The sequence below is a fragment of the Ursus maritimus genome, unplaced genomic scaffold, assembly GCF_017311325.1.
Source record: "Ursus maritimus isolate PB19 unplaced genomic scaffold, ASM1731132v1 scaffold_2, whole genome shotgun sequence".
NCBI classification, from domain to species: domain Eukaryota; kingdom Metazoa; phylum Chordata; class Mammalia; order Carnivora; family Ursidae; genus Ursus; species Ursus maritimus.
The window spans coordinates 77747324-77762679 of NW_024424452.1; the positions used below are offsets into that span (position 1 = coordinate 77747324).

At 35.9% G+C, this 15356-nt stretch overlaps 1 protein-coding gene across 7 annotated transcripts in view; it reads right to left on the reverse strand.

Annotated features, from left to right (window-relative positions):
- Window positions 1–1173: 1173 nt before the first annotated feature.
- The window catches only part of RC3H1 (ring finger and CCCH-type domains 1), an 83339-nt gene continuing 69156 nt past the window's right edge, over window positions 1174–15356 (reverse strand). For 2 of the 7 annotated variants that reach the window (XM_040636226.1, XM_040636227.1), the window contains 6 exons: window positions 14117–14330; window positions 13253–13343; window positions 12841–12973; window positions 10807–10977; window positions 9795–9910; window positions 1174–8828 (listed from right to left, as the gene is read on the reverse strand). In XM_040636226.1, coding sequence (XP_040492160.1) covers window positions 8675–8828; window positions 9795–9910; window positions 10807–10977; window positions 12841–12973; window positions 13253–13343; window positions 14117–14330 — 879 coding nt within the window. In that variant the 3' untranslated portion in view covers window positions 1174–8674. The remainder of the gene's footprint in view (window positions 8829–9794; window positions 9911–10806; window positions 10978–12840; window positions 12974–13252; window positions 13344–14116; window positions 14331–15356) is intronic. The other 5 variants (XM_040636230.1, XM_040636229.1, XM_040636228.1 and 2 more) reach the window with 5 other exon arrangements.

The following is a 15356-nucleotide window of genomic DNA, read 5'->3' on the forward strand; positions in this document are numbered from 1 at the left end:
CCATGTTGGAAAGTAGAGGGGATTAATTGATCATTGCAGATTAGCTGGTTACTGGGAGTGAAATGCTAATATACACAAAAAACAAATTCACATTAATGTATGTGAGTCTCAGTGTAAAGGGTCAGAAAACACCCTACTGCTTGTGGGCAGGGTAGGCCTAGAATAGTGGAAAAGATGGCACAGGTGGTTTTGGAATTCCCACTCTAGATTTTTTAACATTCCAAGGATGGTTGCAGTAGTTACCATCCTCCATACCCTCTGACTTTTACTATGGTTCCTTCCCTTGAGGTCAGGTGTGGTACCAAACAAAGGACACCTAATTGCTAACTGTTGGTAGGAGACGTAAATAACCTTCATTGTTTATGTGTACTACTTTTCTTTAAAAATAAAGGAAAGGCCAGCCGTTGTCAGTTATACACCTTTTAAAGATGTGGACATTTACTTATATAAGCATGTTGCTATTATTGAACCCAACAAAAAGGTCATTCATTCCTTGGTCTTACCTAGTACCCAATTTCCTTATTTAAAAAATGTCTTTGCACATTTGATTCGTTGAAATCAGGATCCAAATAAACTCCACATGCTGCATATTTTTTCTCTTAACTTTCTTTTGAATCTAGAGCAGTCCCTTCCCGTCCCCTTTTTTCTTCTTCATACCATTGAATTGCTGAGGAAGGTGTATTTTACATCAGTTCTCTAAGAGAAAATCAACCTACACTTCATCCTCTAATTGCAAGGAATGACTAATGGGTGGGGATTTCAGGACAATTAGAAGTCAGTAAGAATGGAAAGACAAAAATTTTGCATCAGGAAGGTACCCACAGGAAGTCCATGTCGCTTCAACATAAATAAGGTCCTGATTTAAGAGAAGCGGTAAGAACCAGCACTCTGGATGTTAGCCATGGAGTCTCACTGAACACTGACCCTGGGATCTCAGAACCATTTCCTAGTTTACTGTGCAATCACTGTACAACTCAGGAAGGAATGTGGACTGTAGTGTATTTAAGGTTGGAGTAATTCCTATGATATTTCTACAAAACTGGCTACTACAAGTATGTGTTTACTTATACATAGTATCTAATTCTCTATTTTTCACATTAAAAAAAGGTATAATAATCCCAAGGTTAGAATAAAATGGCACAGACTCATTTATAAAAAAAGACTACACATTTCTCCTCATTAATTTATCATTTAATATAAATGCTGACAGAAAGCAGATAAAGACCTTGTAGACACTTTCATGTATTTACAAACCAAAAGGTGAATCACCTCCTTCTACTTATTAAAATAACCCTTTTATCTGCAACTCATGGGAGCTTTAAACACTAGTTAGGAGCAACATGAGGCTGAGTCAGTTTCCAAGGTAATAAAGAAAGGAAATAGCATTTTAACAAAATGTGGCATCTTGGATATAAACAACATGCACACAAATAATACAAAATTGAAAAAGATGGCCTTAATCCTCTTAAAAACCTGACAAATGTAACATGTACTTATTCATACCCAGAATTCTGCTGCCCTAAACATCTTCCTATTACTCTTTATTTCCACCTCACTTGTTTTGAAGGCTGCTTAAAAATTGGAAATATAAACACATTAAAAAGAGAAGAATATGGTCCATTTCAAACACGGTTCTTTTTCCTATCCCAAAAGAACTTTCAAGAGATAGTCTTCAAATCAGATTTCACAGTTTGCCAAAATCTAAAGAATTATTCACAGCTTGTGAAATTCCAACCCATTTGTCTTTTTAAAAGTTGAAAACACTTGGCAAACGTAAAATTTCACAAACTAGCAATTTAAAAATCAGCTGTCACTTTAAGACTCAATATTTTTATTTCTGAACAGGTGGGTGGAGACAGGCAAGAAAAAACAGGGAGCTGAGGCAAGGAAAAAAACAGGAATGCAAGAGAACTTTTTAAAAATGTTATTTTGTCTAGCACTGATTTATAAGAATAGGAGATATAAATTCTCACTATCCAAAACTAAGTGATTTCATGAAGTCATTTTTAACCTGACTCAAATCTCATGGGCTCCTTTATTAACCTAAATTATTTTTGTCTTGTTAAATATACCTCTGCAGGGCACAATCACATACAATCAATACGATTGGTAAATTACACAAGCTCTATCCCAAGCAAATATGCATCAATGTTAAAAAGTTTTTTTTTAAAAAAAAACCAAAAACCAAAAACCAAAGTAAACCAAAATAAAATCCACCCAAAAAGGTGATAATGACTGCAGAATGTCTCGGGGGAGACTGGTATGAGCCTAAAGACCAAATTGACCATAGTCAGGGGAAAAGGGTGGCAAGGGTAACAAGGGAAGAGACAACACACAAAGAGGAATCTCACAACTGGAAAATGCTTCAGTGGGTAAAAGATTTTGCTCATCATCTTAATTCGCTTTTTCCACTGCTCTTGTTCCAAAAAGTCATAGTTATCATCATAAAGTAAGACAAGAAGGCCACTGGATCAGTGAATAAAATAGAAAAAAACAAACAAAAAACAAAAACAAAAAAAACCTCCCCCCAAGTTCCTTTCATTTCCAGAAGGTAAGAAGAGAAAGGACGAAGGGGGTCGGGGTGGGGGATGGGGGATGGCAATGAAAATGTGGGCAACAATACACCTGGAAAAAGCAGCTCTCAGGACAGTGCCTTCGTTGAACAGAGGATGTAAAAATGACATACAAAAGCTTAAAATACCTTTAAATCAGAGGAATATTTTATAGGATTGTTTAGATATTACTGTAAGAATGGCAGCCAATCAGTGATAACACTATAAATGGTGATTAAAAAAAAAAAAACAGGCAATTCCCCCCTCCCCCCACCCACATACCCCCAAATGAAAACCCAACAACAACTCAGCAACCAGTTATCCAATAGTTTCTTTCCATCCTTTTCTTGACCCCTTTATGCACTGGCTGGGGTGGGGGTAAGGGCTGCCTGACAGTTTCCAGTTATAAGATGACTCTGAGTGTACAACCTAAAATGGATGCCAAAGACTTGTGAGCTCTGTCTACGTAAGAGTGAAAAACAACAAAGCAAAACAAAAACCAGAAACAGAGAGACCTCAGTACAAGAAAACAAGTCACCTTATCTAGTATATAATATACTAACTCCACAGGATTTAACTTTCCTAAATACACATTTTTGGACACAATATTATCTTGAGGTTTAACTTCTCTCTCTTGAGTTATTGTGCCTTATAGTCTTGTGAAAATAAATGTTATTACTCTAGGGATGTTTTGTTCAGGAATAAAATTTAAAGTAAATTCAGTGTTTGGCTGAAAATTCAGAGGCTCTGAAAACAAGGATTCCAGTGGTGAGGTTAAGTCCCTTTATCACAATAGGATTTCAAAGGGCTCTACCCACTTTGTTCAGTGCAGTATTGAAAACCCACCTATTGGGAACACATTTATTATTAAAAGGTGTTACTTCTTCCTGGTGGTGGCAGTGTCCTATTATTTATTAACATCATAGCTAGTATTACTTATCAATTAGGATTGGTTACATATGAAAACATCTTTAACAGTCAAAGCAATAAAACCTGAAAAACCAAATCTTAAGTTGGTATTTACTACAATTAATAGTACCTTTTGACAAATACAGCTTTCTTTTTCAAATGGCTCAGAAAAGTTGAATTAAGAATTTAATAAAATATTAACTGCAATCCACCTACAACTCCCAATAAGTCCTTTCAGCAGGAAAATTTCATAAAGCTGAACTGAAGCAACAAATAAATATACAAGTCATAGCTGTCCAAGGTAGAAAGGGTATGAATGAGGACCAGCAAAATGGGTAAAATGATGACAGCAGTAGACTACTTGCTTGTTCAATCCCTAATGTTGAAAGTGAAATCTGCTTTAGTTTAATTGCTCTAATTTTTTATCTAAAAGGACAGGCTGATTTTTCAGGGAAGAGATCATCTTGCAACACTATTATCAGGTATCACCAACTAAAAAATAAACACGATCAGGCTCTTTTAGGGGACAAATTTAAGCAAACACTGCAGTTAAATTCCAGGCAGATTATTAATTTCTCCTAAAAAGTAACTGGGTCTTTCCTTTTAATAAAATATGTATCATTACAGGTGCTTTTTACAGGTAGATTTTATATTATGAAACCTTTACTCAATTCTTTGAAATGAGCAAAAACAAAGTGGAAAAAAGATGGTAAGACCTCCACCCATTACCATTTGTATTTAAAAGCAATCAAACACTTTAGTGAAAAGAATCTGTTTTTCTCCAAATCTAAATATAATCTCACATGCAGTGACTATAGTTTATTTCTCACCAGTCACATGCTCATGAATTCTTTTACCAGTCTCATAGCTTGATCATAGTGATACAGATTGTCCTTCAGACATGAGGAAAAAACCAAAACACACAAGATGCTATCCTGACAAGATAATCTCAAAAAACGGGGGGACTGCTTACATACAATATTGTAAAAGATAACATTCACTGGTTTAGAGAAACTGGTGAATTTTCATTACTTTTACATTTTATAAGGCCAGCTACCTTTAACAGTTAACTTTAGATAAATCTACTTACACAATACAATCAACTCACAAATACTAAAAGGTTTCACAATCAAAATGGCTATCTCCCCCAAAACCAAAACAGAGTAAAGCACAAGTCTTTGGCTCTCCTTTAAAGAAAACAGCAGGTTACCATTCTTAACCAGACCTTTGTTTGCCTACCAGTAGGGCAAATACCACATTTGTGCATCACTGAGTAATAACACCATTAGAAAAGGCAACTTCACAGAAGTTATTGGCTAAGCGAATTCATTTGAATGCTCTGTTTTGAGGCAGCAAACTGTCACTGTTGCAGATTGGGGAGGGCAGTGGGTAAGTCAAGGGGAATTTGCAAGAGAGAAAAGGGCCAGGGGAAAAAAAAAAAAAAAACAACTTTGAGCTCCAACCCTGAAGACCTACGGAAAGTCTGATGGAGTTACATATTCATGGTAGCAAATGAGAATCATATGAATTTTATGTCTTTTAGGCAAAAGAATAAATATACAGTAAAGTCTAGGAGAAGGGAAGGGACATAAGATGAGAGAAGAGAATCAGCCACATTAATGCCACACCAAATAATTTTTTACACATTCTGAATATTTGTATTTGTAGCTGGCATTAGAAATAGTGTCTTATCATGTGAGTATTATTACTAGAAACCTATGCTATAACTAACTGTTCTTTTGACTATAAAAGTAATAAGGAATGGATCTTTGGTCACTTTAGCTTCTGTAAATTACCCAAAACAGGGCAGCTATTGGACTTATCTTGTGACAATATCTATAAGGCAAAAGAACTATATGTAAGTTAGGAAACTGTGTGTCGATATTCTCAGTTCTTCTACTCTTTTCCAGAGATACCTTGGAAAAAAAATAAGTCAAAATACTTTTATATTCCTAGCGATAATGAGATTCTGGTGTCGTTCTATAATCAAGAGTGAACACAATGCTTATTATACTCCTAACTTAACCCTCTAAGAATTGCTCATGTTCATCTGTGACAAGTCTTGCTTCTGAATTCAGTGAAAAGCAAATACTCATCTCCAGAAGAAATTAATATTTTATTTACTAAGTAGAAAGCATAAAAACTGTATTTCCTATCTGATTGATTTAATCTCTTAACTGTCTCTAAAGGCATACATTTTAAAAGCAAAAAAAACAAAAAAATCAATGCCTTTCACAGGTTTTCACAAAAAAAAAAAAAAAAAAAGCAGTTGAAGAGTCAAGCAGTTAAAAAAAAAAGAGTCAAGCCGTTTTATCCCAAAAGGCCACTTACCTATAGGCTCATCATTTCACAAAGTATAACACAGAGAAAAGGAAAAAAAAAAAATCCAAACTTTGGAAGTTTTATTTAATTCCTAAAACTGCTTGTGAGTACTAGGAAAGTTCACAGAATTTCCATGAGATAAGGTAGAATGCCAATTTAAAATAGGTAAGTTATAGGCACAACGGGATAGGATATCATTCTTCTTTCTATCCAACCAGATGTCCTCTAGAGTGTGTGGGGCCTCACTGAGGTACAGCCAGAATTAAGGCTACAATTTAAGAGATCTGCCCCCCACCCCCGTCCCCAATGAAATAACCTTAAAAAGTGAAAGGGACTATTTTAAGTCAATTCAAAACAGTGGCTTTTCTGGTTTTATTCAGAATAAGAGTACTATATAAGTTAACATCTATTCCTGCCTAGCTTATAAAATCAAAATGGTGAAAGCAAGGAGTTTATTTGGAGGATATAAAAACAAGAATAACAGAAGCTGATTTATCAGATGTTTCAATGGATATCCAAAATAGAATTTTACTTTTTATTCTGAACTTCAACAAAATCAATACCCATAAATTCCCTTCCAATACCAGAATCATTCTGAGTTCCAAACTGAACCAACTGCTTCTAAAATTTAGGAATTTTCTAAGATGTCCAAAGGAGAAATAAGATCTGCCCAAATCTGCCTACAGAGGTTGGAGGCCAAGAATGTTGCCTTTTATAGTTGTACAAAGAAATGAAAAATCTTGGGACTCTGTCAGATGTACAAAGTTTCTCTCCTTCTCCCAAAAAACAATAAGCACTTACATGTAAGAGGGTTTTAAGCAAAAAAAGAACACAAAAAAAGCAAAAAAAGCAAGTGTGTATTTTTAAAAAAAGAAAATATGATACTAACTGAAAAAATGCCTCATCTTCATTCAGTGCTTCTACCTCCCAATCAGTCATTTTATCGCAACAGCTGCGCTCATGCGAAAAAATCCTTAAAACATACCCAATATATATACAGATATAGCTATGTATATATGTATATATATAATATATATAAATTTTTATTTAAATAAAAAAGAAAGCTCGAATCCCAAGCCAATATGTGTATATCAAATCCTTGACCAGCCAGGTCTGTAGGGCATAATCAAATTCAATGTGAAATAGTATATAAACACGGTGCCTTGACTGGGCAAATTAAATAATCGCTACTCAAAAGAGTGTTCTGTTTGGACTCTCCTACTGGTAGGCAATGGCAGGACTGTATTTCCCTCCCCCCTCATTTGTTTCCGTTAACAGTGTGATGGACACAGAGCTTACACTGAGGTTGTTATGACCTCAGCAGGAGTTAAGGGTTAAGAAAATAAGAAACAAGAAAAATACAAACTCTTGCTTTTACCCAACCAAAGCAATGCAGTAACTTATTACATAACCAGTGCTTTCTGTTTTAGTAGTATAATCCAGAAAGGGAAATTTTTTAAAAATGAGGCAAACAGAGGGATGAGGAGGGTGACAATATCAAATAATCCCCACCAAACATGTTTTATAAGGTCTTAGTTCAGTATAGACACATGCCATCAGAAGATGTGCAGCAGAACTAAATTTAAAAAATTCTTCCTTATTCTTTTCAACATTTTCATGAAGAATCTCTTTACTCTTGTAAAGTTGAGTCTATGAAAATGGACATTTAGGTACTTTCTACCTACTGGTGCCACTGATTCTGAACAACTAGTCGATTCATGAACTATCCTTAAGATCTGGGCAGTCTGTATTTGCCAAATCTACTGAAAGCCAGAGGCTTCCATTTTATTTTATACTTTTGGGTTTTGACAGTAAAACAAAACAAAAACATCCACTGAAATAACGTGACTGTTCATTTTCAGTTCAAGTCAAGTGCTGCAGTTTTAAAACATGGTTGATTTTCCTGTTTTGTTTTGTTTTTTTTTTTTAACATTTTATGATTTTAGCAAAAGTTTAATTTGAAAAAGCACAGCTCCAAATTTCCAACCATCAGTTCAGTACAGGTAATATACCAACCGTATATTTTCAGTACTAATAAATTACAGTTCATTCTTAAAATAATCTCCATTTAAATCTAATCAAACAGCCTACAATATTGGCCTGGCTTTCTGATTACATTAAGAGAATGAAATGGATTCATAATATGGAAATGAGGACTTCAAAAAATTAATTGGTAATTATTTCTTTGAAAAAGCTGAAATAAAAACAAAAACAAACAAAACCCTTCTGAACAACAAAAGTTTTAGTGCCATATGAAAAACATACACATGAAGCCAGTAACCAGAAAGGGAAAAAAATTATGGCTTTTAAGTAATAGCTCCTGGAAAAGTTGGTTTGCTGCACATTTTCTAATAACTAGTCTACTACTGTCTCTTTGTTTTTCAAGCACCACAGAATTCTCAGTCCGGTGCTTTATGTGTGTTTTAATTTATGGGGTTGTGAAAGTTGGAAAGGATTGGGGGTAAGGAATTATACACTGGGTATGTAATAATACCAAAATACAAGAAAAACCTACTTCATTAAGATCATACAATTAATCAAACAGAGTGTATATATAATATCTTCTTTTTTTTTAAAGCCCTGGATCCAAGGCGTCCAAAGTTATTAAAATAAAGTTCATTCACAGAACAAAAACAAATTTAATCTGAATTGCTTGCAGATACTGCTAATTTTCTTTTTCTTTTTCTTTTTTTTTAAATTAAAAAATGCATTAATGTGAACTATGTGCAGGGTTTGTTTTTAGTAGTGGTGTTTGTGCACATTGCCTCCGGTACTTTTCCTGGATTTCTCTGACCACTCTCAGAGAAGAAGTTTAGAAGTTATCTGTTCTCCTACCCCTATGCCCCACAAATTGATGAGGAGCGAAAGATAAAAGTTGGACTCTTCATAATTTAGGGAGCAGAAGTGGGTGTGACTCCTGCTCTCTGGGAGTCATTGTTGTCACCTCCTCCCTCAGGGTCCTCTGACAGGTTCAGAGAGCCGGTCTTGTTTGACAGAAGGCTGATATTCTCTTGTGTCAAAGCTGAGCCATTTGGTACATCACTGCTGGAATTTTAAATAAGGAGAGAGATAAAAATGATTAACAGAATAAAATCGATAGGGCCTTTCTTTTACGAGTAGGGAAAAATATGCAAGTAGCTTTTCGACTTTAATTTCCAGCTTGATGTCCATGCTTTAGCACAGGGGTTGGCAAACTAAGGCTAACCAGTGCCTATTTTTGTAAGTTTAGTTTTACTAAAACACAGCTTGCCCATTTGTTTTATGTATTGTCTATGGCTGCTTTCACACTACAAGGGCAGAAGTGAGGGTTTCCACAGAGACTATAAGACCCATAATTTTAAATAGTTACTACCTGGACTTTAAGAAAAAGTTCTGACCCCTGCTTTAGAAGGCTTACTAGTACAAGAAATTATTTTGAACCCAGGACAACGCATGGGTTTTAAATAGCTAAAACCTAAGCCTGAAAGCAACAGGGCATTAGAAATTATTGTTACACAATCATCAGGAGGGTAACTCAGGATTATGCAGCAAATGACTTCAAAATATCCTAAGGAAATAATTACTGCTGTGCAAATAAAGAATTACTACACATCTGTTTATTGCAGGGCTGTTCAATGATAGCTGACATGTATCCTTTCACACCTCTAGATGATATGGGATAGACCAAATTAAAAACCAAGGGGATGGAGTGGAAGGTGGATTTGAAAGAGGCTAAACATCCACATACTTTAAAAGGACTGGAAAGGTCTACACCAAAATGTTAACACTGGTTTTAAATAAATTAAAAAAACAGCGGAAAGAAGAAATGGAACAAGAAAAATTCATTTGTTAGGTATTAACAGACAATTCCACCTTGAATCTGTTCTAAAATAAGTTTTATAACTAAATTTATGTGAAAATATTCTTTTCTCAATGTATATAAAATGATATTTTTAAAAACAAATCATATTTATGAGGGCACTTCTGTCAGGATTGGATAATGTAAGACTATGACAACGTCCCTTCCTTTACCTGAATGTCAACGTAAGGTCCTCAGCGGAAACCTTATTCTGTGGTTCTGGTTGTCCATTTTCAGCTTGCTTACTTGTATTCAATTTGCTTTTCATGTCCAGAGAACACTGATTCTCCTTTGAAAGAGAAGGAAGTAAATTCAATTATCTTCTATTTAATAGTGCTAATGAAAGAGAGGCCAAATACAGATAATACAAATTGATAATTCATAAATCATATATAGTTTTATAAAATGACCAAAGAAATGGGCAGCCTAAAATAGAGATGTACACAGTTAGAGGGTACACTTGCTCACTATCCAAGCTAGAAAACAAGGGGGAGAATGTCCCAAGTCAGAAAAACTGATGACTTAGAAAGGTAAGCCAAAATATAATAACTACCTGTAATATACTGACTGAAAGCGGAAAAATGAAATACCCAATTTATTTGCTTAGAAAGAACATGAAAACTATGCACCAAGAGTCAATTACCATGCAACCTGGTGGAATGGCTCAATCCCCCAAAATCCAAAACTCACTAAAATCAGTATTCATACACTATGAAGCAAACCCTAAGCACATCCATGGATACAATTCCTCTTGAAGGAATGTGTAGATTCCATTTCACTTATAACAAAAAACAGGTCTTCCGTAACTAAAGGCCTATAAAAACCAGAATGCTATTTGTGAACACATATTTGCAAAATCATAAACACCATCCCCTCAGCTTCCCTAATCAGTATTGTTAATAGTAATTTAATAATGTCCAATTAACTGCCTTGTTTTCCCCGAAAGTTTTTCATAATGTAGAAGCCTAAGACAAAGAACACACTCAAACCAAAAGGGAATGAGAGGAGGAATGAATAGAATAGGGAAGTAGCCCATCTTCATGAGACTTATTCTAAGTATTAGCCATTGGAGTGCCTGGGGGTGATGATTCTAGAGCTCTGGAGCCCTAAGTTCTGGGACATCACTACACAGAAGCTTTCCTTTCACCTCTCCCGGCTCCCATCCTTTCCCACCACAACACTCACCATACTCAGTTCCCGGGTTCTCTTCCCGATTTCCCTTTCCACCTGGTGCAGTTCCAAGCTCAACTGCTCACTTGAAATCATTCCAGGCCATTTTGGAGGTGGTGGTGGGGGCTGTGACTGGCCTGCCAGGGTGTTCACCTCCCTCTGTAACACCAGCCTGTTACTAACAGCCTAGTGCATAAAGCCAAGCACACATACAACTCAACACATTTCACACTATGCACAGAATGACCAGGCCCAATTTCAGATCACTGCCTCAAGTCGTTTATCATGAAGATATTTGCAATAAAAATGACACTATAAGGCACGATCTCTTTGAGTGCCATTTGAATTAAAAAAGAAAAACTAGGAGATTTAAACTTAGCGAACAGTAATTTAATCTTAGGGATAAGTTGCTCTTACTTTATCTGAAAGAGAAGTCAAGTATAAACGCACATCTTTCCCCCTCTTTTTTAAACTGAATTTTCTGAAGTAAATCCTGCAATTTATTTCAATGAAACCTCAGTAATGGCAAGGACTTTTAACCATACTGAGTTAAATATGTGATAAACTTTCAAATGACGCTGATTATTCTTTTGGAACAGAAAATGGGTCTACAAATTTCAACTAAGACAAAAAGCCATGAATTAATAGGATAAGGAAGAATACTTGGGAGTTAATGGTCTGAATCTTTAAATAAAGTTAATCAACTAAAGAAGGACATAATCAAACACCGCTCTTTTTTTTTACAATAGAAATCAGCAAGAAGTTCTAGACCAATGTAAATAAAATGGTACAAGAAGACAAAATATGAATATTACAGTTAAAAAAAATTCTTAAGCCTTATTGCTTACATAAGAGCACAAGTCAGACATGTGTTCCAAAAAAAAACAATCTCCTATTGCTCTTCATAATATACGAATCTAAGATAGAATTAGCTAAAAATTTATTTCCAAAGGGATGCCTTCCTTATCAAAGATCTTTGTAGAAAGATAATGACTTTTTTTTTTTTAAGATTTTATTTATTTATTTGACAGAGAGAGAGACAGCAAGAGAGGGAACACAAGCAAGGGGGGTGTGAGAGGGAGAAGCAGGCTTCCTGCCGAGCAGGGAACCCGATGCGGGGCTCAATCCCAGGACCCTGGGATCATGACCTGAGCTGAAGGCAGACGCTTAATGGCTGAGCCACCCAAGCGCCCCAACGACTAATGTTCTAATAGTTAATCTTTTTCTCCAGGAGTGAACAATGTATTTAATCAGCAGAATGTCTTCAGTTTTCTTAATTCAAAGAATATGCTCCCATGTAAAGGGTAATGTAAACAAAACCTAGTCGTCTTCATGTGGCACTTCAAAGGATTTTAAAAAATCTTTGTTTTCAGATATTTTTTCTCTTTAATGTTAGGCAGCATCGTGGAAAGAACACTGAATTTGGAATAGCAAGACTTGGGTTTATATTTCAACCTCTATAAAACTCCTATCCTTCAACTGGAAGAGGTGGACTATACCATTTGCCTAATCTACCTGACAGGGTCATTGTAAGGGTCAAATAGGACCTGGGATGGTAACTTATAAACTGAAAGAACTATATTAATGAAAGGTACAATTGCTACACAGAGGCTATACTTTTTTAAGTTCAAGTTCTAAGCTTCTGCCTTTTAAAGATTTATAAATAAATGCTGAGGATTAAACGAAATAAGAGAATTTATTTTTAATTAAGAAAGGCAGTATGAAAAATGAAAAACAAATGTTACGCTAAAGCATTTGTTGACAAAAACTGTATACCTTAAATGTGCCATCAGGGAATATAAGTTTCTGCTGGGAAATTCCAGATAGCCTGTTTTCTATTCTCATGGAACAGACATTGTAAATTTCCTACTGTCCCACACTGAACTCTTAAGTATTTATATTCTTTGAAGAATGGACACCTATACAACTAACTCCTCAAGAAACAGACCTTAAGTTTTTATGTTCATAATACCTTAAAGGTTCTTCCTTTTAAAACCTCTCTGAGAACCCTTCAAAAACTGGAATGAAAAAGTATCTGTAGGCTGGTACCTCTAGTCCACGTAGCTGAGTCTGTTGGCTGATTTGATGGTTTAGTTGTTGCAATTCTAGTCGTAGCTGTTCCCTCTCAGCAGATGGAAGGGGTTTTCCATGACTGGCCACTTCTGACATGGACATTCTCTCCCTTTGGTGGGAAAGAAAAGATGGAATAAATTTTAAGTTTTATTAAAAAAAAAAATACTATTGACCTCATTGTGCCAACTTGTGCCAACTACACTTCAATTGAAAAAAAAAAAATCGAAAGGAAACAAACAAAAAAATCCCCCTAGGTTTGATCTACTACTGTTCTGACATAAAAACCTGTGTTACTTCACTATGAGAAAAAATAAAAATTACTGACAAGAAAAATAAGAAAAGCTGAATAATTTTAAAGGTTTATAAAAGTTACAAGAATGACTCATACCTCTCACTGAAGTGTCCCTGAGAAGGTATGTTTTGATGAGGTGAATACGGAGAACCTCCCCAGCCACCGTGGGTTCCATATGGACTGTAATCTATAAGAGAATAATTTACTGTGGGATGATGCAATTCAGAGATTTCATTCTTCTTTTAAGGTAGCCATAATCTGGGGTGCCTGGGTGGCTCAGTCATTAAGCGTCTGCCTTCGGCTCTGGTCATGATCCCAGGGTCCTGGGATCGAGACCCATATCGGGCTCCCTGCTCAGCGGGGAACCTGCTTCTCCCTCTCCTCCCCTGCTCTCTCTCACTATCTCTGTCTCTCTTTCTCAAATAAATAAATAAACTTTAAAAAAAATAAGGAAGCCATAATCTAAAAGGCACAGGCATGTTTTATACACAGCTATCTGGAAAGATGTCCACTAATATAAGAGGGTACTGATTGTTGTTTCCCCCACTGAAAGATATCAGTCTTTGTAACTGTTTCTTTCTCTTCCTTCCTTGGTAGAGCTTGAACTCACAACCCTGAGATCAAGACCTGAACTGAGATCAAGAGTCAGACACTTAACCAACTGAGCCACCCACGCACCCGTTTCAATTTTTTAAAATGAGAATATATTATTTTAATAAAAGCAACGAAGCTATTAACACAAAACCAACATAGGCAACCTTCACACAGAGACATTTTAGTTTTTACCCTCAGAATTCCCTGGGTTATAATTACCTTTCTACAGGGGTAATTCCATGGAAGAGTTTAAAAGATTACTGCTTTGGAAGATTATGGAAACCACTCATAGTAAATGGGGAGTAGGGATGGGGGCTGAAAGTCATGAATATGAACCCACTAGATCAGCTTACCTTCGAGTCTTACCTGAAATATTAATAGGTTTTGTGGGAGCTCCCTGAGGTGCCAGAGCCTGCATGGGACCAGCACCCTGATATATTGTTTTGGAGGTTCGAGAGATGGCACCAAACCGAGATACGGTTGGTCGGTCTCCGAATGGGATAAGGTCATCATCACTGGTTTCTGCTGCTCGTCTCTGAAGATCCAGTCGCTGATCTCTCATTCCTTTACTCTCCACATTCTGGTAAAAAGTAAAATACTTAGATCTCTAACATTACTTCCTCCAGCTCTGTGATAGAGTTTTTAAAAAAAGAGTACAACGTTCTTATTGGCAGGACTAAAATAATTTGCTTGTCATCATAAACACTGCTTTTTAAACTTTTTTTTTTAAAAGATTTTATTTATTCATTTGACAGAGAGACAGCCAGCGAGAGAGGGAACACAAGCAGGGGGAGTGGGAGAGAAAGAAGCAGGCTCCCAGTGGAGGAGCCCGATGTGGGGCTCGATCCCAGAACACCCCGGGATCACGCCCTGAGCCGAAGGCAGACACTTAACAACTGAGCCACCCAGGCGCCTCTGCTTTTTAAACTTCTGATCACTCCCCACGATAATATATTTTGCATCATGATCCAGTACATACATATACATTCTAATATACAAATATAATTTCATGACAAATATTTACCTCTTACCATATGTGCTCTTGTATTATTATTCTAAATTATTCCTTTAAAAAAAAAAAGATCCATCATAACCCACTCAATTTCAAAACTCAATATTAGAAAACCACTGCCTAAAGATATTAAGTACCAACACAGATTTTTCAAAGGGATTCCAATTAGAAATAAATAAGTACCAAGACAAATGGAAATGGAAATCTAATTGGTAGACCCTTGCTACTCAAAATATAGTTTGAGGACCAAACAGCAGCAGCAGCAGCATGTGGGAACTCATTAGAAATTTCAGGTCCCACCCTAGTCTTACTGAATCAGGACCTGCACTTTAACAGGTTCTAATTAGACTCCAACATAATTTATATGCATATTAATGTCTGAAAAACAGTAATGGTCTTTCACCCATTTGGGAGATTTTCAATTACATCTAGGTTAGATTGACAAATATTTTTATTCTTTAGTGATTTAAGGAAATGAGCCTTATTTTGCCAATTTTTGTTACTTTAATATCATAACCCTCCTCCCCTTTTAAAAAAGATTTTACTTACTTATTCGAGAGAGAGAAAGAGAGCATGAGCAGGGAAGGGGGCAGA